At 54.5% G+C, this 26,045-nt stretch overlaps 1 protein-coding gene across 1 annotated transcript; it reads right to left on the bottom strand.

Annotated features, from left to right (window-relative positions):
• Positions 1–868: 868 nt before the first annotated feature.
• PRR12 (proline rich 12) lies at positions 869–25,855 on the bottom strand. The gene is made up of 14 exons (XM_079119457.1): positions 25,302–25,855; positions 23,686–23,798; positions 22,521–22,682; positions 19,123–22,436; positions 17,985–18,651; positions 16,011–16,483; positions 9,316–9,432; positions 8,941–9,074; positions 8,171–8,649; positions 5,205–5,330; positions 4,967–5,064; positions 2,366–2,512; positions 2,179–2,274; positions 869–1,851 (listed from the first exon to the last, which is right to left on the bottom strand). Exons 1-14 carry the CDS (start codon positions 25,385–25,387, stop codon positions 1,705–1,707), a joined length of 6,159 nt encoding a protein of 2,052 aa, XP_078975583.1. The 5' UTR covers positions 25,388–25,855; the 3' UTR covers positions 869–1,704.
• Positions 25,856–26,045: the final 190 nt, after the last annotated feature.

Below are 26,045 nucleotides of genomic sequence, written 5' to 3'. Positions count from 1 at the left end.
CTGTAATCCCAGCAACTGGGGAGGCTGAGACCGGGGAATCACAAATTCCAGGCAAGTCTCAGCAACTTAGTGAGGCCCTAAGCAACTTAGCAAGCCCCTGTCTCAAAATAACAATAAAAAGGGTAATGGGGTGTAGCTAACTGGCAGTGTGTCCCTGGGATAAATTCCCAGTTTAAAAAAAAAAAGAAGAAGAAAAAGTCATGAACTTTTTTCTTCAAAAAGTGGCATTTTCTCAGCAAAGAAGGATGAGGCAGAAGGGTCATAGCTCAGTGGTAAAGCACCCCTGGGTTCAATCCCCAGTACCAAAAAGTAAAAAAATAAAAAGTAGACTTTAATTCCCCTCTCATTGAGGGTGCATATGCTGAATCTAAAGCCTGTTCTAAGGTGCAGCCAAAGTGCTGGGCTATGATATCGGAGATTAGGAGTTAGAAGCTCATGGCCCCCTCCAGGCCTGCTCTGGGATCACTCCTGGGGGGATGTCAGCCGCCATGTTGTGAGGATGCTCCAGCAGTCCACGATGAGGGCTCAGTGGCAAGGAACTGAGAACTGCAGCCACAGTCATGCTACAGGTGGCTCCTGCAGCTCAGAGACCTCAGATGGCTGTTTCCCTGGCCAACACCTTGACTGTGTCCTCATGACAGACTCTAGGACAGTGGGGACTAGGCCCCAAACTCCTGATCTTCAGGAACTGAAGACAATCGGTGTTGGCTGTTTGAAGTCATTAGATTTCAAGGTGGGGTGGCTTGTTACACAGCCCACACCCCATATACCAACCTCAGGCCTTTTACCTCCCAGAGTTATCAAAAAGTCCTTTTCCAGACCCTGTGCCCACCCAAACGTCGCAGGATAGAGGCACTCCAGCCTACAGTAAAGTGTTTGCCGTTGGGTTTTGTTTGGCTGGTTGTGTGTACACAGTGTATACAAGGTGAGTTGTACAGAAGCCCAAGAAAGAGCAAGAGACTAGGGATGGTGGGGGAAGGGTGGGGACCAGGACAGAGGGCGGAGGACGGGAAGAGGGACTGATTAAAAAATAGAACCACATTCAGATGACAATGGAAGGGGGCTGTGGGTGAGGGACAGACACAGACAAACTGCTGTAGAAAAGGAGTGGGAGGGGTAGAGGGTAGGGACCCTTCTCCCCCCCTCCACCTCCCCAGCCCCACCCTGCCCCAGGTATGTACAATAAATAAGATTAAAAATAATTAACAAGATGCGTTTTCCCCATCCCACCCATCGCTGAATGCCCTGGGGAGGGAATGGCCTTTAGCAAAGATCTTGGCCTGTATGAGGGGCTTGGGAGGGAGGGGTTCCCCCAGCACTCTGAAGCCACCCCACCCCCCTCAACCATACATAGACTTTTCCTATACATTATGTACAAGGTGGAGGGGGCGGGGCTATGGCCATGGAGGTGGAGGATTGGGACAAGGGGAGAGGGAAACCGTTACTAAATAGACATTTATACATATATATAAATAATTTCTCTGTACACCGAACAGTGGGAGGAATGGGGAGGGAGAAGAGAGGGCTCGGGAGAGGGGGTAGTCAAACTCTGAACCCTGCCCTGGGGGTGCAGCACGGACACACCCTGACCAGTGACCCCCCCGTATCCTGGCAGCAACGGAGCCCAGGGGTTAGCTCCTGAGGACACAGTTCTGTCCCAATTTTCGGTTCAGGGAGGAGGTGCCCTCCCCAAGTGGGGTGGGGTCACCCGCAGCGGCTGTGGGCCTGTGCTTGGGCCAGCAGGTCGCTGAAGGAGTCAAAGAGCTGCTCCAGCCATGGCTGGTTCCGCATACACTGCTGGACCACCTCCTCCTGGCCCAGGTCCTCCGCACCGCCCTCGATGGCCAGGGTCTGCAGGGGTTAAACAGGAAGCTGGGAGGGAGGGACTAGGGCCTCAGTATCAGTGTGCTAGGGAGGAAGGGCTGGCAGCTGGATTCTTAGACCCAAGCCAAATGGGACTTGGGGACCTAGGTCTCTCAGGGCTGAGGGAGGAGGGCTGGGCCTGGACCCCTGGGTCTGAGGGAGGAGGGCTGGGCCTAGACCCCTGGGTCTGAGGGAGGAGGGCTGGGCCTGGACCCCTGGGTCTGAGGGAGGAGGGCTGGGCCTGGACCCCTGGGTCCAGAGAGGAGGTCATGAAGGTTGAAATCCCAGGGTGACAGGTGCTATGGGGAGGCTCACCTGGTCCCGGCAGCGCAGGAAGGTGTGGTATTTATAGTGGTGGAGTGAATGGTAGAGTGTGTAGTATCCCGATTTCTCCAGTTCAACCTTGAACTCCTGGGTGGAAGGGTGGAGAAGCCTCAGACCCTCTGACCTGCTCTGCACAGGCTCCCCACCCACCCAGCCCTCTTCAGGCCTGACTCCCCACCTGGGCTCGGACCACACTCCTCTTGAGCTTGCTGAGCGTCTTGCGGTTGTAGGGTTCCCCGGCCGGCCGCAGCCGCACCGCCCCCTCCTCAGGGGAGCCTTCCCCACTCTGCTCTACTTGCAGCTGTGGGAACGTGTGCAGGGCGTCCTGTGGGAAGCCCCAGGGGTCAGTCAGCCACCTCCCTGGACCCACACACCCAACACCCAGGTCTCAGATCCCCAGTCATCTGGTGTCTCCGTTTCCTCCAGGCTGCAGAGTGGGAGAGACACTCAGGGGTCTGGGTCTCCTCAAAGGACAAAAAAGCCTGGGCCTGTCCAATGACCCTTACACTGTGATTTCTGGCCCAGCCCAGAAGCTCAGAGGTAACAAGTTCCACCTACAATTCTTAGCAACAGCTTCACCATCTATCCCAGGATTCTCAGAACCAGACCAATGTCCTACCCAGAAGCATCAGAGGCAACCTAAGATCAAATCCAAGGATTTTCAAAGGCCACCTAATGTTTCACCCCAATTTCTCATCACAGCCTTTAACTATCCCTGAGTTCTTGGAGTTTTAAACTGACTGAGAATTCAGGGTAGGAGCCAGGTATGGTGGCTAAGTTTGAGGTCAAACTGGGCAACTTAGCAGCAAGACCTGCCTCATTTTTTTTTTTCTTTTTCTTTTTTTGTTACTGGTAATTGAACCCAGGGGCACTCAACCACTGAGCTACATTCCCAGCTCTTTTTTAATTAATTTTTATTTTGAGACAGAGTCTTGCTAAGTTGCTTAGGGCCTCACCAAGTTGCTGAGGCTGGCTCTGAACTCTCAATCTTCCTGCCTCTAAGTTGCTGCGATTATAGGCATGCACCACTGCACCTGGCTGAATTCCAGAATTCTAAAACCAGGCTAATGTTCCACCCCATCATTCTCAGACCTACCCTAATACTCTATATAGACAGACCCCCAACTTGTGATGTTTGGACTTAATGATTTTTTTCACGTTACAATGGTGTGAAAGCAATACACACTCAGTAGAAATTCAACTTTGGATCTGCATTTGCATCTTTTCCCGGGCCAGCGTTATGTGGTCTGATCCTCTCTCGAGATGCTGGGCAGGGATGGTGAGCCACAGCTCTCAGTCAGTCCCCGCAGCCATGAGATGAAAAAACTGGAACTACACAGCTTGGCGTGTTGCTCAGCTATGAGTCTGGATGGCGAGGTGCATTAAATTCATTTTTGACTTTTGATACTTCCAATTTAAGATAGGTTTATCAGGATGCAACCATAGCATAAGCTGAGTATAACACCCCACCCAAAATCCTCAGTGACAGAGTAACAGTGAATCTTAAAATTCATACTCTAGACTAACATCCTCTAAAGTTGTCAGAATCTAATTCTCCAAGCTACCTAACACACATCCCAGAATTTTCAAACCCAGCATTGATCATTTACCATATAAAATTATTTTTCTTCTTTAATTTTTAAAAAATTTTTTGGTACTGGGGATTGAACCTAGGGGTGTGTACCCACTGAGCCATATCCCCAGCCCTTTTTTATGTTATTTAGAGACAGGGTCTCACTGAATTGCTCAGGGCCTCACCAAGTTGCTAAGGCTGGCTTTGAACTTTCAATCCTTCTGCTTCAGCCTCATGAGCCACTGGGATTTACCATATAAATTTTTATTTTTGCTACTGGGTATCGAACCCAGGGCCACTCAACCACTGAACCACACCCCCACACCCCCAACCCTATTTTGTATTTTTATTTAGAGACAGAGCCACACTAAGTTGCTTAATGCCTTGCCGTTGCTGAGGCTGGCTTTGAACTTCAGATCCTCCTGCTTCAGCCTCCTGAGCCACTGGGATTACAGGTGTGCGCCGCTGCACCTGTCCCATATAAAATTCTTAATATCCATTCCCAAATTCTCAGTTATCCTAAAGTACTATCCAGAATTCTGAGCAAAATGAACATTCTACCCACAAATCTCAGCACCAGACCAACTCTATCCCATATCCTGAGTCAGACTGACTTCCCACCACGCATCTCCAAGTCGGATGATATTCCATCCGAGAATTCTCAGAGTCACACATATACTGTCCCAGTATTTTCAAAGCCAGATTAACATTCTATCCCAGAATTCTGAGTCAACCTAGAATTCTCAGTGCCAAACTGACACCCTAGCCGGAATCCTCAGAGAGGGACTAACCCTGGATCCCAGAGTTCTCAGAGCTGCCCCGATGCACCCGAGGCCACTCGGGAAGGGAAATCACACAGATGACCGCACTTTGAAGCCTAGAATTCTGAGAGCCTGCATTATGGTGACAGAGAAGCTCAGGAGATCAGCTGCTCCTGTGCCAGCCTTGGGTGCAGCCTGTGTTTCTAAACTTGTCCTCCATAACTGTGCTCTGCTGAGATTCCCGACAGCCTAGCCCCCAGCCCCACACCATCCCAAGGCCTCTAGGGCTGCTGAGAATCTAGGAACGCTTCCTGATACTCCTGCCTTCAGCTTTTCTCCCAACTAAGTAAGCCCAGGAAAGTGATTCCCTTCTAACCATCCCCACAGGTCTCCTTCATGCCTGCCCCCTGGGTCACAAACAGCCCCTACCCAGGCCCCCAAGCACCTGCAGGGCCGGGCTCAGTGACAGCCGCTTCAGGACTTTTTTCTTGTGCTCATTCAGGAGGCCATCGATCTTCCGCATGGGTGGCAGGTACAGCTCATCTGTAAGATGAGGTAGTGTCAGAGAGCCAGAGCACACAATGCACAGGGCCAAGGTGGGGCCAGGGGCTAGGGTCTCTAAATTCCCTCCTCCCTCAGATAGGAGTCCAGTCCCAGCACTCCTCCCTCAGAGGCCAGCTCACCATGCGTGTCTTCCAGGGCCTGGATCATGTCTGGGTCGAGGGCTGTGCTCACCAACATCTCCACGTAGCTCCGGTACATCTCACGCATTGCCCGGGTCTTTAGCAGACGCCCTGGTACAGCCCGCTCTGGGGGGAAATGGGACATAGGCTCACTAGTTCATCTTTGCTTGAGGCCACCTGTGTGGCAAATACTACTCTCAACACTGAGGACCAGGAGAGAAATCCCTGATCTCAGGCAGGTTAAAGTCTACTGGCGGAATCACAGGCACAGTGAGCTCAAAGGAGGTATAGACCCCACCTGGGTAGGCAGTGAGGCTTCGAGGTCCCATGAGGGTGATTTTTTGGTACTGGGGAATGAACCCAGGGGTGCTTTACCACTGCACTACATCCCCAGTCCTTTTCACATCAGGGCCTTGCTATTGCGGAGGTTGGCCTTGACTGTGCAATCCTCCTGCCTCCGCCTCTTGAGTTGCTGAGATTACAGGCGTAAGTCACCGCGCCCAGCTAAGAGCTGAGTCTTGAGTGGTAAGAAAAAAACATTTGAGGGCAATAAACATTTAATTTTGCCTAGTTCAGTGTGGCTTCAATCAAGCCTAAATAAATAGCAAAACTGGTTTCTACAACAGTGAGTCAATTCAGAGAGATCACATCCTAAGTAAGGCCCAAGACTAAGGGGGGGTACCAGGCGCTGGGCCTACATAGCCGAGTGCAGGCCAGACAACAGCCCTCCAAGGAGGCGGAAAGGGCAGGGCTTTTTCTGGTAAGTACTAGGAGCCATAGAAAGCTGTGAGCAAAGGAGTGGTAGATATACATATAGAAAATCCCCTGAGGCCCTGGAGGGACAACCTGGAGGACTACAACTGCTGAACTGGGTTGGGGCTGTGAGAATGAATGGTTAGGGTCAGTCACGGCAGACTGTCCAGAGCTGCAGACTGTCCAGCTGTGGGGGTGAGCAATGATTAAGAGGTGAAGATGGCTTCCAGAATGATCTAGTATTGTGACTAGGTAGTTGGTGGGGTTGTTCCTACCACAGGGAAACCAGGACAAGGAACTCCGAAGTCCTAGGGGCTTAGGGGAGGTCTGTGGGGTTACCAAGGGGAAAAAATAGGGCTTGAGCTTACTGCAAGTTGTGGGAGCAGGCCAAGTCAGAGGTGTTCAATAAGCAACAAAGGGCCTGGCGCAGTGTGTGAATCGGGTCAATAGACCTGCTTTTTAAAGAAAAGACAAGAGAAGTAGGGCACAGTGGTACACACCTGCAATGCCAGCAACCTGGGAGGCTGAGGCAGGAAGATCCCAAGTTTGAGGCCATCATTAGCAACTTGGTGAGACCCTTGGCAATTCAGTAAGAACTTGCCTCAACATTTAAAAAAAAAAAAAAACTGGGGATGCAGTGCAGTGGTAAAACATCCCTGAGTTCAATTCCCAGCATATCCCGCTCACAAATTAAAAAACAGAAAATTTAGGGCCAGAAAAGGAAAGACTACAGAGTTCTTAATGGAACAGTCTGCCAAGTTAAGAAACTACATCTCCCAGGCTCCCTCTGGCAGCTTTGTGTGGTCACGTGACCCAGCTCTTGCCAACAGGATGTGAAAAGACAGTGCTAGCTACACCCAGACCTGGCAGTTCTGTTTAAAAGGCCAGGCCATCATGCCCTAGTGCCCCTTCCTACTGGCAGGACTGCAGTTGCAGGACTTCTGGGCCACCTCTGATCATGTGGTTGAGGCAAGCACAGAGAGAAGGAAGCTGGGACCCCAGACAATCTTGAGGAAGAGTATTTTATTTTCCATGAACCTGCTATATCAGGGCTCTTGTGGAAAGAGAATTCTACCACTCTTTACTTGACCTGCTGTATTTCTAATCTTTGTTGATAACAACTACCCCTGCAGTACATCTAAAAGTGTGTGCCCTTGGGTAACTCATGTAACCTTTTGGTGTTTCAATATCCTCATCTTTAAAATGATTTTTTTTCCCCAGTACTGGGGACTGAACACAGGGGCACTCTACCACTGAACTACATCCCCAGCCCTTTTTATTTTTTGAGAGTAGGTCTCATTAAGTTGTTGAGGCTGACCTGGAACTTGTAATCCTTCTGCTTCAGCCTCATGAGCAGTAAAATGAGGATAATTCAAAAGCACCTACCTCAACAGGTTTGATGTAAAGATTAAAAAGAAAGCCAACATGTAAATGCTTCAGATGAAGCCTGGGCACATAGTGAGCATTATGCTCACAATAACGTTAGCTATTACCTTTGTTTTACACACATACCCACATGTACACACACACACTCATACATAAATAGAGTCGTTGCTACTGTCATCGTGAACCAGACCTTTCAAGCCCTGGAAACACAGTGCTGTACCAGGCAGACATGGGGCGCCCGTCAGGTGCCTACTCTGGACAAGCATTCTTCTGTGAGCTTTGTCTATTAGCCCATTTTACAGGCAAGGTCACCGAGGCACAAAGAAGTTATGCACTTTCATCAGGATCACTCAGTGAGTGATAGGAATCACCACCAACTCTGGGCCCCAGGATAGAGGCTGGTCCCACATCCTTCTCAGCCCTGGGGACCTGCCTATACTGAGCCAAAGGAGCACAGTGTCAAGGAACTGAGCCTGGGGCACTGTCATCTGCACGCAACTCTGGTAGGACCCAATACGGGCTACGCACACTCTTTTGGTGCCTCAGTTTCCTCACCTGCATTTGGGATGCGCAGTACCTACCCCTTGGGATGGCTGTGAAAGGTAAGCAAGTTAATATGTGGCATGGACTCAGAAAACAGCTGTCATGCAGTCAGGGTCCACTTAATGGTTGGCTTTTGCGTTTTCTGTAGTTTATCACGCTTCCTGTCCCTGCTGAGGCTACCTGGAGGCCGCTGGTCAGCGCTCACCCCTGCCTCCTCCTGAAGGCCTAAGGCCTGAGGCCTTCCCCGTGCCTCCCGCTCGGCCTGCAGCTGCTGGGGGCCTCACCATCCTCGCTGGGGGCGCCGGGGGACGACTCTGAGTCGGAGGAGCTGCCTGGTGGGCCTCCACCAGCCGAGGCATTGCCCGCAGCCTCCTTCAGCCACTTCTTCCTCTTCTTAGGTGGGGGCTCAGCCTTGACTTTGGTGGGCCGCGCCTTGGGCAGCCGGGAGGTGGCAGGCTGTCCTGTGGTGAGGCTCCGCTCGAGCCGTGCCTGCCGCCCGCCTGTGGCCCGCTCGCCTCGTGATGGCCGCTCCCCCCGTGTCACCCTCTCCTTCTCCTTCTCCTTTTCCTTCTCCACAGGTCGTGGTGGGGACGACTTCTCAGGGGCAGGGGTCTCAGGGACTGCTGTCTCTGGCATCTGCTCTGGGGGCTTCTCGGATGTTGCCTTCTCGGGGGTCTCAGGCTTGGGAGGTGGTGCTGGGGTCTTGGGTGGAGGCGCAGCACTGCCCCCTGCAGATGGAGGGACCTTCGCCTGCCCGGAGCGCCTGCAAGAGAACAGAAAAGGACTGCAGTCAGCAGCCCGCGAGAATCCCAAATTCTCCTTGGAATCCCCTCCTGAACCACTGTTCTCCAAACAACACCTGCCCTCATGCTGGGTCTCTGATCCCTCTCTGGCCGCTGTTTACTTATCTGGATCTCCATACTCCACTCGCTCTCTGGATCTCTGTCTCCTACCTCTGTCTCCACCCACCGCCCCTATTTCCCTCACTCAAATGCTCCACCTCCAGGCATGTGGGAGCTGCCTGCCACCTGCCTGTGTCCCCCACTGTAAGTACCTGACTGGCACTGGGGGCCGGTGCCAGGGTTTCCGAGCACAGACCCTCACGTAATCCTTCTTGTTGACGTTTTCCAGAAACTTTACGTAGAGGCGCTGGTACCGGTTTTTCGCATCACCAAAATACCCCAAATACTATGGAGGGCAAGAAGCACATGAGAAAGTCCATCCACCCCAGTCAGGTAGCTGCCACCCAGGTCTCCCACCCCACCCAGGGACACCAAGGCAGCCAGCCGTCGCCAGCCTGCTGGGAGCTGAACACTTCCTTCCAGATGCACCTTGGAGCCAGGATGGGTCAGAGTGGAACATGAGGGGAATTTTGGTAACAGGCATTCCCCTGGGGCCCCCAAGTCCTCACTCCTCTCTGTAGGCTTACGTTACTGGTGGCACAAAACTGCCTCTGGCCGTCCTTGATCTCCGGAGTGAATTTCTGCAGAAGCGCCTTCTGAACTCGCCAGATGGGTGGGGGCTCGCGCCCTGTCTGCAGTGCTAGCTGAAAAGAAGGGGTGCAGAGAGAAGGGCAGGGTCAGCCCCTGCTCTAGCACCTATTGTCCCCATCCCTGCCCCCTGGCCTCCCTCACCATCCCCTTATGGAAATGCAGAGTCCTTAAGCACCAACCACCTACTGACAAGCAGTCCTTGGCCCCATGAGGCCCCCAGCCCTGTGCTGCAGCTTGAACCTGGCCCTGATTTCCCCATGCCCAGCTGATAATTCCTGATCAGGCTGTTTATTCTTTTGCCAAAGGATTTGTGTTATTCCAGCTTTCCGGTATGAGAGTACAAAGCTTCCTGTGTGACTTAAAAGTACTGACGAGCCCTGAGCATCCACCCACCATTTGACAGACACAAACCCCTGCTGGACACAGAGTTGCCGCAGTGAATGAGATCCACTGCTATGATCTGAATCCTCATGGCCCCCCCAGATTCACACACTGATACCTAATCACCACTGTGGTGGCCTCTGGAAGCAGCCTTGCCCCCTTCTGCTATGTGAGGACACAGCAAGGAACCAGGAAGCCGCCACACCAAATATGCTGGCACCTTGATCTTGAATTTCCAGCCTCCAGAACTGCGAGATTCTAAGCCATCTAGTTGTTTATAAGCCATCCAGTCTAGGGCATTTTGGTACAGCAGCCTGAAGGGACTAAGATACCAACAAAGCCTTTTTGGGGCCTTCACTGAAACAGGTAACAAGAGAGACAAATAAACAAAACAGGGTGGTCTGTGGCTTACACCAAGAAGAAACAGGTGACAGGTTACTGAGCCCACTTAATCCGCCTATCCACAACACAGGATTGTAAAGGCTCCCCTCTGTCCTGCCTGCTCCCTACCCACCAGTGCCAAAGAACGGGGGTCAGACTCAGCATCTGACCTTGAGGAGCCAAGGGAACAGCAGAGGAGGCACACACAGTAATGAACATGCTAATGCTGATTCCCCCAACACAGTGGACCTTGGAGGAGGGACCTCAAATTCAATCTGAATCCAAGAATGCTCCCTGGAAGAAGTGATGAGTCCCTGGAAGGAACCTTCTGCAAAGGTTTGGTGTAGAAAAAAGCAACTGACAATATAAGTAAGAATAAGAACAGAGTAGGAACTGTACCCTGGGCATTGTGACAACGCAGTAATGAATGAAGGGCAATCTCTATATGAAAAGAATCCAAGTCAAAACTCAGATGATGATACAGTTGATTAGTCATGGCTGCCTTGAGCTTTGCACTTGGCCATAGCAAGTGCTAGAATTTATTAGTGATGCCTTCCATGGGTACCAGCTCCAACACAGGGTCCTGAATGCTAGGTAATGGCTGTCTATGCTTAGTTTGGGGCTATTTGCTTTCACACCCTCAATTTTTGACTCCTGGATCATTAGCCAGGAATGCAAAGAAGGGCTTCTGAAGGAAGGAAGGAAGGAAGGAAGGAAGGATACAACTGGTGGTTCAAAATAAAATCACACACAAAAAAGAAGGGGTATGATAACTTGCTGAAAAGGAGGTTCAGAAAGGCTGGAGTGGCATACAGGGCTGAGGCCCAATGAGTCAGGAATGCAGGAACCCTGACCAAATCCTTTCTTCCAAGGTACACATGGTTCCCATTCCTCCCTTTCAGTAAACTCAGGGACCAGGTCAGAGGTTCAAAGATGAAGAACCCATTTCAGGCCACATGCTGTCCTGCTACAAAACCTTCCAGGGTCCCAAATGCAGATCCCTTAGCCTGGCACAAGAGTTTATTTATCTCAATGTATTCTGCCTTCTCCGGCACCCTGCCCAACAGGCCATCCCAACCCTTCAAAGATCAGCAGATAATTCCAGACTTATGAATATGATACTTCCTGTTCCAGTTCTCAAGAACCTTCTAGGAAGTCATCAGAGCGAGGGGACACCTCCTGTTCAGACTCCAACCTCTCCCCATCTGTATCCTCTGAGAAATCTGCTGACTCTAGGGGACTGAGGTCAGTCCCCTCAGGCTCACCTGAGGTTGTCTTTCCCCAAATCAGTCTTCCTCCTAAGATGCCACCCCGTCATCAGGCCAACCCCTGGTGTCATCTTTGCCCATTCCCTAATCAGGGCCAGTCAGTCCCAAGCCCCTCCCTTCCAGTCTCTCATCATGTCAATCCTAACACCCGCCAGGTCCACTTCCAGTCACTAGGGAAGCTGCCCTGTCCACAACCCTACACCATGGAAGTCGCAGCCGACTGGAGATCTGATCGGGGGCAGCCAGTAGATAGGCAAAATCACTAACCTTATCTTGGCCCCAAATACTGAACAGGACCAACCAGATTCTTTCCTGAGAATTTGAGTTGTGAGAAGTTCAGCCAGGGTTGTAAGCAACTGAGCTAAAAGAACCCAGACGCAGTATTAACAAGAAAGTTTGGCTTGTTTGGTGGTGTGCCTATAGTCCCAGCTGCTCTGGAGCTGAAGCAGGAGGACTGCCTGAGCCCTGGGCAACACAGCCAGACCCATCTTTATGAAAAAGAAAAAAAAAAAAAAAAAGTTACAATGTCCCATTAACAGGGAAGTCAAGTCAATCACAGGAATCACAGGACACAGCTATGGACAGATGGCCTTCTTGGCCTGGACACCTCTCCAGTCACCTCCCTATCTCGTGGCTGTCCAGGGGCACTAGCAACAAAGGCTAAGGTCTTCAACAACAGCCATCAATCTAAACACAGTCCTATAGGATCTGGCCCCTTCCCAGATTCAGCATGCATGGTCCAGCCACTTGAGCCTGCACACCACAAACATGCCACGCTTCTCCATAATAGGGCCTTCACACAAGTCACTCCCTCTGCTAGGATGGCTCACACCCTTCTCCACTTTACATCCTCAGAGTAATACACTCTGCTTCATCTTCAACACATCCCCAGGAACTGGGAGTTCACATCTTTCCCATTCTACAGATGAGACACTGAAGTAGAACAGACTAGCCCTATTGTCCAATTCAACAGCCCACCCTCATACAGCTCTTTGGCACTGGAAATGCAGCCAGTCCAAGCGATAACTTTCCACAGCGTGAAATGTTCAGGGGATCTGAAGACTCAGTACACAAAAAAGAATGCAAATCAACTTTTCTTTTTTTTTTTTGGTACTAGAGACTGAATCTAGAAGTGCTTAACCACTGACCCACATCCCCAGCCCTTTTTTGTATTTTATTTAGTGACACGGTCTTGCTGAGTTGCTGAGGCTGGCTTTGAACTTGCAATTCTCCTGCCTCAGCCTCCCAGCTGCTAGGATCACAGGCATGTGCCACCATGCCCAGTCTATTTTTGTCTTAATATCTCAGTTAATCATATTAAAACGTCATTCATCATGCTGGGGGCTGAGGATGTAGTTCAGGGGTAGAGCACTTGCTGAGCATGCACAAGATCCTGGGTTCCATACCCAGCACCACCCCCGCTCCAATAAAGTTTCTGTATCAAATTATAGATTGAAATATTTTAGATATTTAGATTAAGTGAAATATACTCCTATGGCTAATTTTGACTTTTTATCCTTTATAAAAGATACTTCTTATAGTTATCTTTTATAAATGTGGGGATAGAAAAGTTTAAAATCACATACGTGGTCCACAAGATTTTTCTTTTGGATGGTTTTTCTGGAACAAACAATGACCCAGGGATAATTTCGTAGGATCTTTCAGTGAAGAGAAAGCCCAACTTTGTTTTCATTTTTATGTAGTACTGGGGAATTGAACCCAGAGTCCAAGAAAGCGCTCTTACCACAGAGCTATGAAGAATGGTTTGTACTGTCTTAAAGGATTGTAAAAATCACCACCACCAACAGTCACAGCAGAGTCACAAAGAAGAATGCCCCACGGGCTATGTGTGTCCTGTGAAGCCTGGAACGTCATCTGGCCCTTCATGGGAAACATTTGCCAAGCCCCACACTCAGGCCCGCCCAGGGTCCCCAAGGGGAGCAACTGAAAACATTTATACACCTTCGCGTGTCACCCACTGTCGGAGAATGGCTTGAAGCCCTGACACTTATGTCCCCATGACACTGTATGAGAGAGGTGCTGACATGATGGCCGCAGTGAGGAAACAGGCTCAGGAAGACGGACAGCAGTCCAGCTGGGAAGTGGCTAAGATTTTTCAGTCAGGGCAACGGCAAAGCTGGGCTCCTAAGCCTGCTGCCAGCTGGCCCGGCCTCCAGGGCCAGGCATGAGCCTGGGTGCTTGCCACAGAGCCCAGGCTTGTGGCTCTGCATCCCCCACCACAATGCACACCCCAGTTGTATTTTAAGCATCCGAGTCCTTGCCTGGCCCCTTCCCCTGCTCCACACCAGCTGGGAAGTGGTGTCAGATAGCCCTGGCCCCAATCCCACGTAGGCACCTGCCAGCGGAGAGACTCCCTGTGTGTTGGTGAACTTCCTCATCTGTGAAATGGGGATGGCATGATCCTCACCCCAGGGTCACACTCACTTGGCCTAGTGCCAGCTATGACACCCCTGGCCATTGTTACCGCCTTTTGGTTAAAACAGACCCGGTGCACTGCTGGGACTGGGGCTGAGTACATGGCTCCTGGGGTTGGCAGGGCTGGGTGTGGATCTCCACCTGCAAAATCCACCTGGGAAGCTATTTTGTCTCTCGAACCTCGGGTGCCTTTCCTATAAAATGGGGAGAGTAACCCTTAGTAGGAATGACTTGACCTTGACCTATCTGAGCCTATTTCATCCTTTGAAAAAACGAGGATAGCGGTCTCTTATAAGGAAAAACATGGCAGGGTACAGTGCACACACCTATAATCTCAGCCACTCGGCAGGCTAGGGCAGGATCACCTTGAGTTCAAAGTCAGCCTCGGGGGCTGGGGCTGTAGCTGTAGCTCAGTGGTGGAGCGCTTGCCTAGCATGTGTCAGGCACTGGGTTCAATTCTCAGCACCATATATAAATAAATAAAATAAAAGTCCACTGACAACAACAAAAAAAAATTTATAAAACAAAAAATAGCCAGCCTCAGCAACTCAGTGAGACCTTGTCTCTAAATAAAATACAAAAAGGACTCTGGATGTGGCTCAGTGGTTAAGCACCCCTGGGCTCCATCCCTAGTGTGTGGGGCTGCGGGGGGAGTTGGTGGCATTCCTATTGGTTTCATTTCTTCCTATTTCTTCCTATTTCTTCCTCACCTGTCCATCAGCCTCAGAAATGTGATAAAAAATTGAGATAATACACACAGAGCACTAAGTATAAGCCTGGGGACACAGGAAGATGGGCCAGGGAGGGACACCTGAGACTGGAGGTGTTGAGAATGTTCTGGCACTCATTCTAGCATTTCCCTTTACAACTTGTGTATCTCTTACAAATGCTATTTTGCACGTGTCAAAATAATGCTGGAGCTATAATACAGAAAAAGAATATGCCACCTGGGACTGACAGGGTGGGAGTTGGGGGCAGACAGCAGAGTGGAAATGGGACAGGCCAGAAGGTGATGCTGGAACCTGAGTAATGAGTACACATATTTCACTCCTCCTACTTTTCCCACAATTAAACAGACCAACAATGATACAGAAAAAAATAGGCCCAGTTCACCTCACAGAACACATTTACAAAGAACATGCAGTCATAGTTCTTATAATCTTTTCATCTGTGTTTTGGAAGAACCAACATCCAAATTCAATTCAACAAAGTAATACATCAAGGGCCAAACACTGATCCTCCTCCATTGAGGAGACCCACTCAATGACAGTGACTGATGCGGAGAATGGCCTTATTCTTTGGTGCCACCATAAGGGTGACAGCAGCCCACTGACCTACTGAGTGCAGGCTCTGACTCATACCCTGCACAAAGCAAGCACTGTGCTGGCCTCGATGTCACCACCCTCATCTGACACCTATCACATTAATCCTCTGATCCAACTCCATGTGCCCAGTGAACCACGCACAGCCAAGTCAGCAACCTTTTTCAGTAACAGTCCAGGCAGGAAATATTTCTGGCTTTGTGGACCAGCTCTACACTGCCACTGTATGGGGAAAACAGCCAGAGATGACATGTCAGTGAGTGAATGTGTGCGTGTGCCAATAAAACTTTATTTGCAAAAACAGGCAGTGGGCTGGATTAGGCCCGGGGGGACCAGAGGTTGCCAACCCCTGCTGTGGAGTAGCTGAACTGGCGAAGGACAGGTCTCCACAAGCACCTCAGGTCCGGCCTGATGCAGTGTACTCCCAAACCTATAGCTCGCTTGCATGAGAGGTCCTGTGCCAGGCTGCTCTGCCAGTGCCTCCCGTTTCCAGCACAGCCCATCTCAAAGAAGCCTCTCTCTGCTACTCCTGTCACATTCCAAGTCCCCAAGACCCGAGCCTTGGCTCCACCCTGGACCCCTGGCACCCCCCACAGACTGCGATAAGCATTAACGAACGATCTTTTTAAATCCCGTTTTTGGTAATATGTAGTGCACACTAGTACCCTCTCAGAGGCGCCATGGGTCCCCTCAGACCATGCTGTCCCAACTGGCCACCTCTAGGGAGACCATGAATTCGAGGGGAACTTGGCAAGTCCATCTCAGTCATCACTACACCTGCAGTCCCCAAGATCAAATGACCAAATCCATCAGGCCCAGTTTTTTGGGGGGGCCGGGACTCACCTTGAGTGAAGGGATGTCTTCAGCACGGATGACAAACTCGTCCCGCTCCCTGAAGATGCCCTCTCCACCGCTCTCGCCGGCCTCCTCATCAGTCTCCCCACACACAGCTGCTGTCTCCTGCTTCTTGGCCAGGTGCAGGGGCCGGGCATCTGGCGGCTCAGGGTCCTCAGGAGACGGGGCAGCGGGTTCCTCAGGAGGGGCAACTGGTGGGGCAGCAACTGGTGGGGGTGGGGGTGGTGGCGGCGAGGGCAGGGCTGGCTGCGGTGGTGGCTGTGGTGGAGGCGGTGAGCTGGCCACAGGGGCCACCAGTGGGGGTGGTGAGGGCAGGGCTGGGACTGGGGCTGGGGCTGGCGCTGGTGGCGGTGGGGGTGGTGGAGGTTGAGGTTGAGGCTGAGGCTGAGGCTGAGGCTGAGGCTGAGGCACCGGGGCAGGAGGCGGGGAGGGTGGGGGTTTCTCCTCCAGCAACGGGGGCTCTGGGGGAGAGAGGGACATCAGTTCCACATGCTATTCACTGTTGCTGATGCTCCTCTTGTCCTCAGACACCCCTTCCTGTGCTAACAGCCTGTCACTAATCACCACTCAGCCTCCCAGCAGTCCTTTGCCACAGTCTCAGGGCCCCTTCCCAGGTCCAGGAACTACATGGAGCCCATGAAACCAGGCTCCCATCCCCAATACTCTTTTCAGTCTTGAATCACCTCTCTGAGTTTCTCAAAGCCCTTGTCTGGCTTTTTCTTTCTTTTTTTTTTTTTTTGGACCAGGGATTGAACCCAGGGATGCTTAACCATTCCACATTCCCAGCCCTTTTTGTTTATATTTTATTTGGAGACAGGGTCTTGCTGAGTTGCTCAAGGCCTCTCTTAAGTTTCTGGGGCTGACTTTCACTTTGACCCCCTGCCTCAGCCTCCCAAGCCACTGGGATTATGGACTTACATCACGGCACCCAGCTTTTTTTTTTCTTTTTTCCCTAGTACTGGGGATTGAGCCTGGGGGGGTGCTCAACCCCTGAGACACATTCCCAGTCCTTTTTATTTGAGACAGGGTCTCACTTAGTTGCCGAGGTTGGCCTTGAACTCCTCCCTCCTCCTGCTTCAGCCTCCAATTCACAGGATTACAGTCATGTGCCACTGTGCCTCGCCCTTCCTTGAAGCCAACCTCTCTGTGCCTCTGTTTCCTCCTTGGGGGTCTTGTCCTTCCCTGAACCCTTCCCTGTCCTTTCCCCAGGGTGCTCTCCAACTGGGGGACGGTCACTATATATTCCAATCTACCAACTTCCTTCCTGATGTACTTTCTTTGAGCCCCACAGATATTTTAAAGTTCCCCTAACGCTCCAAGGAGCTCCCAACCCCTCAACTGGCACTTCTCCAACCTGTGCCCTCAGCCCTTCCAAGATTCTCCTGACCTTGACACTCTGCTCAGAACACTCTGGCACTTCCCATCTTTCTCCAGACACCTGTTGTACCTCACTCCCTCATTCTACTCCCTGCCTTTCTACTTCCCCCCTGAAAAGATCTCTCCATTCCTGACACTCCTGAGACCTCAAGCCCCTTTAATGCCCCCTCCCATGTTTGTTCCCATTAAAATCCTAGTTTCCATTTAAAGCCTGTCCCAAGACAGAACTCCACACAGACCCCGTCCCTCCTGCCTACCATCAGACCTACTCCTCTCCAAGTCTCCCTGCTCCAGACCCCCTGTCCTCACCATACGTCACTGGCTGCTCTCTTTGAGACCTTCTCAAGCTCCACTAGCCTTAAAACCTGTCCCCATAATTTATAACCTGCCCTGACCTCCGCATTCTCCAAGGCCCAGCTTGGAATCTGTTAGTGTGCTTAGCACCTCTGAACACCAGACCTTCACCACGTGTAACATCACCTCCAAGGAAACCCCTAATCAGTGTGTAACCTGAACAACTCTATCTAGTGACCATAACAAACTAAATTGCCTGCTCCACTCCCAGACTACCTTCTTGGAGCTCACCAGGTGTGCCATTGCTGTTGGTACTGGGGAGCCCAGGGAGAGGGGGTGGCCCTGGGACTGCAGATGCAGTGGTCAAGGGCGGCCCCTCTGGGGTGGAAGTGTCCTTAGGCCCAGCGAGGGGTGGGTCATCAAGGGCAGAAATGGCTGACGAGATGCTCTCCTGTAGGTCCCGGTTCTTGGCCACAGAGTCTTCCTCATCCGAGGAGAAAGAGGGCAGCGTCTCAAGGTTCCGCTTCAGCTCCTCATCCAGTCGCTTGCAGGGAGAAGGGCAGCCCAGCCCCAGCCCCTCACTCTCCGCAGCCTCCAGAGCACCCCCCAGCCCAAAGGTGCCAGCAGGTGGTGGGTGTGGCACGGTGGGTGCAGCAGGCGGCTGGGGCTGCAGGCCTCGGGCTGGCACAGAAGGTGGCACACTTTTGGGGGGACTGAGTGGGGGCGTCAGGCCTGCTTGGTACAGTGGCGGGTGACGCTTGCCTGACTTGAGGAAGTCCAGGAAGGAGGCCATGAAGCCTGACTTCATCTCTGGCTGCTTCTCCTCCACCTCTTTGATCTTGGCCTCGATCTTCTCCCGGGTCAGGCTTGAGTCCAGGCTGTTGTGGTCAGCACCTGACATGGCATCACCTGACGAGGCTCCCAGCCCCTCACCAGTCTTGGGCACAGACAACTTGATCTAGACACAGGGATAGTGGGAAGTCAGAGCCCAGGAGTCCAGTCCCCAGCCCCAGCCCCCACACTTAAGAACCAGAAGTCCAAAGCCCAACCCTCAGCCTGTGGCGTGCTAGAACTGAGTTCCACAGACCTTTCTCAAGGGCTACAGTTCTTCCCTCAAAACACTCTGATCTCTGCTACTGGCCAGTTCAGGGGCCCAGATCCTCTTCCCCAAGAACAGGAATACAGGATCCTGGATTGCTTAGCTTTCAGAGTGAAGGACCTAAGAACCCAAGCTCTAGTCACCGTTTTGGTTAGACTGCACATTTCAGTTCTTGGATTTCAGGATTACTGCCATCCTGGAATTCTACACCTCAGCCTGACCTCAGGTTTAATATAAACCTGTATCTCCAGTGCCTAGAATCAACAACGTGACCGCAATCCCTTCCTTTATCTAAACCTCAAGACCCCTACAAGACCAAGTCCCTCTCACCTTAAGTGGCTTCAGGGGCTCCAGCCGGGTGCCCCCAGCCTCCTCAGCCTTTCTTCCCCTACCCCGGCCTCTGCCCCGGGGTTTCTTGGCCCCATCACTGGGTGTGGAGGCTGAGGCTGGCCCAGCAGTGGTGGGGACCTCCAGTGGGCGGATCCGGGGCCGACCACGGGGCCGGGGAGGACCATCTCGCTTCGCCTTGGTGGGCTTGCGGCCTCGGCGCCGAGGGCCATCAGGGCCTGGGTTAGGTGGGCAGAAGTCGATGTCACCCAGGGGTGACAGGGCTGGCCGGGAGCGGCAGCTGGAAACCAGGTCAGGCAGGCGCCGGGGATTGAGGCGAATGTCTGCGGGCACATCGGCCTTGTCCTCATCGGCCTCAAACTCATACTCCTGGGCATACAGCTTCTTGGGAGTCTGGAAGGGTGGGTCGCGGCGTCGCAGCAGGTGGAAAGAGGACGTCTTGAGCAGCTTCTTTGGCTTGGTTGAGCAGAAAATGGGCGAGGTGAGGCCGCCCTTGGGCTCCGAGGCAGGTGGTGGAGGCGGTGGGGGAGGAGGTGGGGGTGGGGGCGCCGCCTGGTGCGGCCCACTCTGGATCAGGCCCAGTGGCTCAGCGTTGACCGTGGAGGGCAGCTCTGGGGGCTTGTTGGGGTCCAGACCCAGGCCCGGTGTCTCAGGCCCAGCTCCAGATGCCCGAGCTGGGCAGTAGGGCCCATAGGGGTCATAGGTGGGGGGGCCTGGAGGTGGGCCAGCACCAGCCTTGGGATCACCCTCATCCTCTGGCTGCCCAGTCTTGCCATAGTCATCTGCGGCCCCGCCACCAAACATCTCCTCCATGGTGGGGAAGAAGCTGCGCTCCTCATCCTGGAGCAAGGAGTCAGGGAAGCAGATGGAGGTGAGCGGCACAAAGCGAGGGGCCTTGGGGCCTTGTGGGCTGGGGCTTCGATAGGCACCCGCAGGATCCTTGCCCTCCGAGTTAGGTGGGCCCACACCGGTGTCCCCAGGCCCTGGGGGCAGTGGCTCCAGAGCCCCAAGCAATTCTTGCATGGCACCTGGAGGCTCTAGGCTCTCCTCCGGTCGGAGACGAGGGCTGGGGGCTGCGGGCTCCAGGCCATGGCTGCGCAGGTGGGCCTCAAGCTGGAGGGGCATGGGTGGTGGAGGTGGGGGTGGGGGTGGCTGGGGTGCCCCATCACGGGTGGTTGGCTCAAGGAGGTGGACACCAACTTTGGGGGCACTGGGAGAGGGGCTAGGGGCATGGCTGAGGACTGAGGGGAGCAGCTGGGGGGGAGGTGGAGGCAGCACCAGAGGGAGGTCAGGGCCTCCAGCCTCCAGGAGGAGGCCATGGGGGGTGGGCTGGGCCGGCTGGGCAGTAGGAGGTGGGGGTGGTGGACTCTTCTGCAAGAAGGCCCCCAGCTCCTTGGCTCCTGCCCCATAGTGGACAACTGAGGTGGCCAGTCCCTCAGGGGTCTCGCCAGCCCGTTCTGGCCCTTTCTTCTTCTCCTTCAGCCTCCCCAGGCCCAACTCCAGGGCTGCTGTGGCACCTTCATCCAGGCTGGCGCTGGTTCGGATAACACTCTGCAAGTGGTACCTCTGAGGGTCTTCCTTGGCCAACTCGTAGGGTGTGCCTGGCGGTCCCCCAGCTCCGCCACTGCCCCCAAGTCCCTTGGAGGCATCTGCTGCCCCATCCTCGCCCACCAAGCCATCTGCCCCTGAGGTCCGAGGTGGGCTGGGGGCCTGCAGGAGGTGCTGGATAAGGAACTCCTCATCCTCAGTGCGCTCAGCAGGAGGCCCACCAGGGCCGGCCAGCAGCTCAGAGCCATCGCCCTTGCCCTTGTAGCCACCTGCTCCAGTTGCATAGCTACCAGCTCCTGGGGGAGCCAGGAACGGGGCTGAGGCCAAAACTGAGCTCAGGTATTTGCCAGGGGCTCCTGGAGAGCCGACTCCAGGCGGGCGGCCGGTAGCAGGAGGCGACTGCAGAGGACGGATGATGTGAGAAGGGCTGGCCTCCCCACCACCTCCCAAGGAGCTGGGTCCCCAGCCACCTCCATGGCCTGAGAGTGCTGGGGAATGGCCAGTACTATAGCTGAGCGAGGGGCTGGCTGTGGGCAACCCTTGGGAGTGGGCAGCTGGGCCTGGATAAGGCTCTCCCTGTACCCCGTAGAGCTGCCCCTGCAGCTGATCTGGAGAGTAACTCTGACATGTGGCTAGGCCAGGAGGTGGTGGGCCACTAGGGGGCTGTGGAGGACCCCCTGAGTAACTGGGCCCTTTGCTCAAGTCCTGTGCTTGACCCCCTCCAAACCCCTGCCCATAGGCCTGTGGTCCCAGGAGCCCTTGGGGCTGACCAGGAGAATAGGCCTGGCCCCCAGCCCCACCCGCCCCAGAGGTCTTCCCAGTGGCGTAGGCTGCTGCTGGCCCACCCAGGCTCTGGCATTTAGGTGTAGCAGTCGAGCGAGGTGGTGGGGGCCTGGTGGCACCCCCAGCAGCTGCTCCATAACCACCTTTGCCTGTCTTATAACCGGGCGACTGAATGATGGGGCGGTAACCTCCACCACCACCCCCAGCCCCACCTCCCCCAGCCGCCTCAGGGCCCGTGGCCCGACCTGACGTTCCAGCCGTGGCTCCACTGGGACCTGCCTTGCTAGGTTCACCAGCGCCCGGGGAAGGCTCCCCACCCCCCAGGGGACTGCAGGCCAAGTTGGCCCGGTGGCCCATGGAGGGGTAGCTGCCTCCACAACTCAGGTAGTGCTGCAGGGCATGGGCTGGTGGCGGAGGGGGTGGGGGCTGGGCACTGGCTGGTCGCTGGTAGTGCTTGATGACGGTGTCCTGGCGGGGCAGGGCCCGCTCAGGGGGCGGTGGGCCTGGGGCAGCACCCGAGAAGTTGTAGAGCTGTGGGGAGGACTGTTCAGCGGCAGCAGCGGCGGCAGCGGAAGAGGAAGCCAGCAGATTGAACTGAGTGGGGAGGTGGCGGGGAGGTGGGGGTGGATCTGGGGGGCCAGGGCGGTAAGGGGGAGTCTGGGCCGGGCCAAGGCCAGCAGGCCCCAGCACACCACCCCCTGCCAGGCGCTCAAAGCCCAACGAGGAGGGTACCGTGGGTGCCTGCGAGGGCTTCAGGTGCAGCACATCATGAGGGGACAGGAGCCCATTAGCAGGAGGACTGAATGGGGGGTCCTGGAGGCTGAGGGATGAAGGTACTGGAAAGGGACGGCTGCCGAAGGAAGCTGGGTGCTGGTAGGCAGACAGGGCAGAGGAGGACGGAAAGGTGCTGGAAGCCGGTAGGGCACCCGAGATGAAGAGCTCCGTGGGGCCTGGTGTGTGCATAGCTAGGGATGATGGAGAAGACTGGAGGTCAGAGCAGACCACGAGCCAGCCCCACCCTAACCCTCCAGGAGTGGCAGTGGGCTTACCTGTTTGCCAGGAAGGACTACGGAACTGGGAGAGGAGAGAGGAGGCAGAGGGGCCTGGCTGGGGGCCCCGGGACTCCAGGGCAGAAATGAGGTTCATGACGGAGGCGTCGGGCCCTGCTGAGCCTGCGTGGTGGAGGCCAGTGTCGAAGAGTCCAGAGAGGCCTGGCCAGGGACAGGAGGGCAGAGTCAGGTGGGTGAGAGACCAGGTGGGGTTGAGGAAGGGAAGTAGCCAAATCAAGTGGAGTCAGGGAAATGGGCTGGAAGACAGAGAGGGGCAGTTCCAAAGAGGAGAAAAGGGATGGAATGAAGCTAAAATGGCCAAGGGGAGGGAAAAAAGAAAGGGACACAGTAGAGCGGGATAGGTGCAATCCAAGTGGCAGCAGAGAGCCAGGTGGGAAACAGCCACTGAAAGAGTAGAAAAAATCCAGACGTAAAGGAGACCAGCGTGAATGGGTAGAATCTCCAGCAAGTGGGTGGCGGGCGGAGATATGGGCAATTCTAGTAAGGAGAAATTATGGCAATGGGAGTCACAGAAGGATCTAAAAACAAGTCAGAAGGGGTTAAGCCAAGGTGGCAGGATCCCGGGAAAATAGATAGGGAGGAAGTGAAGGAAGGAGTCGACCAGGAAGGTCAGAGGTCAAAGTGGATAGCATAGTCTCTTAGTACGTCTGGGGAGGAGCGGGGGAATACGTCAGGATGAAAGCAAGGAAGCCAATCAGAACCATGGGAGGCAAGGCCAAAGGGGCAGTATAAGGTAGTGGGCAAACCTAAGAAAACCGAGAGAGAGAGAGCCAAAGGATCGGAGCCAATCAGGGAAGGAACTCAGGAAGAATTCAGAGGGCAAGGGAGCTAATGGGATGAACCCCGAGGGAAAGGGTTGGGGTAGGCTGGAAAGAGGCGGAAAAGCCTGGAAGAGAAGGTGGGATTTGGGGGCTGAAGAGACCCGGCCAATAGAGCAAAAGGGGTGGGATCAGAGACTGGGAGGACGAATCCGGCGTGAAATTAAGCAGCAACCAGCAGCCTCACAGCCAACCAATCAGAGGACAGCCAGCAAGGGGAGGGCCATGACACAGGGCACGGCCAATTAGGATGGGCGGAACTTTCAGCAGCCAACCAGCTCTCTCCGAGGGAGGGCCAGGATAAGCCGGGCGGGATGGGGCCGTACCTGCGGGGTGGTGGTTGGTGGCATAGCTTTGCAGTGGGTGGGGGGCCGCATAGGCCTGGCGGTGTAAGATGTCCGTCTCGGGGTGCGAGGTCCTGGAGCTGCCATAGACCAAGCTGGGGAGAAGGGGGAGATGTCAGAACGTCCTCCCAAGCTGCCTTCTGAGAAGGGAGCTCAGGAAATCCCCGGGGAGTTTGGGGGAACCTTCCAGCTGATGAGGGGGTTATCCCAAGGAAACCTGGACTCTAAAGTAAGAAGACAGGGGAACTGGGCTGTCCAATTCAAGAGTCACAAAAATGGCCCTCACTCCAGATCCTCAGTAAATAGAGCTCGGATAGTCTTACATTTATGCAGGCAGGCACACAGGCAAACAGGGGAAAGGGTGCAAGACGGAGGAAGCTTCCTGAGTTGAAAACATAAAAGGTACACACCTCCTACCGGACCCCCCAACACACACCCATGTGGCCGTGACACAGACAGTGGGGTCAACTTCAGAGTGCACGTGGGCAACTTCACTGGAATGGCGTAGGCCCTGAACTTCATGGGGTTTTGCAAACCACGTCGGGAGCAGTAGGTAGGTTGTTCTCAATAAGGAATAGAGGGTGGGGAGGGGATAGGAACCGGGGAAAGTACCAGGTACAAGTGCGAACATGAATACCGTCCATCCCCAGGGGTTGAGGTTCAAATGCATGGGCCCATGCAAAGTCAGGTATGTGGACAAATGGGTAAACTCACCCACAGAGAAGAAAAGGCACAGAGGGAGGAGTCCCACATGAGAAATCCTGACACACTGGGAAACCCAGGTGTGGGAAGGGGGGGGTTCGGGGACAGGTGAAGAGTGAGGGCGCGACACTGATAAGCAGCAGGAAAGGGAGAAATTCACATGTGAACACACTGCCAGCCACGCACTTACAAGACCCATGCTCCCACACACAAACGCACACGGCAAACATTCGACTGTGCATGCAACGGCCCCAATCTGCGGCCGAGACTCAAGAGGGCAAACACACTCGTGGCCATCAACTAGGATTCTCTGCCTTTGCGGGTGGGGAGTTAAAGGGGGCGTGTCCCAAGTGCCAGACCCCCCCCTACACACATAGAACCCTAGCTTAAGAAGGGGGCGGGGCCCCGTGCCCACTCTGCGCGCGGAATTTCTTGGGGGGGAGGGCCCGAGTGGCTCAGCCTCGCGCAATCCCGGAACAATAGGACCTAGGAGGGGGTGCGTGACCCCCAGGTCTGCGTTTTAATTCTCCTCTCCTTCCACCTTTGCAAGAGCAGAACCTAGGGGCGCCGGGGGGAGGGGTCAACAAGCTGGGAATCCAAGGATGGGGGGAAGCCCAGGCCTTGCTTCGCCAGTCCCTCCCACCTTCTCAAGGCCTTTACGTCTGAAATTGTTTTGCACCCCTATTTTCCCGCTGCATTTCTCCCTTTGCAAGCTGGAGCTGGCTTTAGCGGAGTTTGCAATTTGCAAACTGGGGCGGCGGCGTTGTTACAAACCTAAGAAGGCCGCTCCCTTGCAAGCCGGAGGGGAGTTTGCAATGCACGCGTCGCCGGGCGGGCCCGGCCGGGCCGGCCCCCACCCCTTGGCCCCTTTCTCCAGGCCACCCTCAGCTCCTTACCTAGCTTTCGCTGACCTCTCGTAACTCCATCCCGCCCCGGCGCCGAGCGGGTCCCCGAAGCCGGCGCTGGGGTAGTTCCTGTCCATGAATTGGCCGCGGTGGAAATTGGGGGGAGGGGGAGGGAGGGGGAAAGGAGGGGGCGCGCGCGCGCTCTCCTCCGCCGCCGCTCCCTCCGCTGCTTTTTTTTTTCCCCCTTTTCTCTCGCTCTTTTTCTTTGCAGCCGCCGAAGGCCCGGGAAGGCCCCGGGCGGGGGAGGGAGGGGGCAGGGACCGAGGGGCGGGCAAGGGAGAGGGTGCAGCCGCTGAGCCAAGAAGGGGGGAAGGGGGGTTCCCCCTGGAGGAGGGAAAGGGGGGGAGGGACCCCGCTGTCTCCGCCTTTGCCCCCGCGCTTGCAAGAGAGAAGAGGGGGAGAGCGCTCGGGAGGGGGCGTCCCGGGCGGCCCCGGGGTGGGTGCAGGCGCTGGGTGCTCGCTCTCTCGCCGCCGCCGCCGCCGCCTCCTCCTCCTCTGCGCTCACGGTGCAGCCATCTTTGCACAAGGCGGCTGGGGGAGGGGGGAGGGGAAGGGGGGCGGGCGGCGGGGTGTCTGGCTGCGCTCCGCTTCCTCCCACAATCCCGTGCAAATGCAAAAAAAAAAAAAAAGAGAGAGAGAGAGGGAGAGACTGAGAGACTGAGCGCTAGCAGAGCCTGGGGGTGTAGGGCACAGCGTTTGTATAGAAAATCAGCTCCACCGCGCTCAGATGCGCCC

Source organism: Sciurus vulgaris (genome assembly GCF_902686455.1).
Source record: "Sciurus vulgaris genome assembly, chromosome: 17".
Taxonomy (NCBI): Eukaryota; Metazoa; Chordata; class Mammalia; order Rodentia; family Sciuridae; genus Sciurus; species Sciurus vulgaris.
The sequence above is the reverse complement of the archived record's forward strand: the minus strand, read 5'-3'. Positions and strand labels throughout refer to the sequence as shown.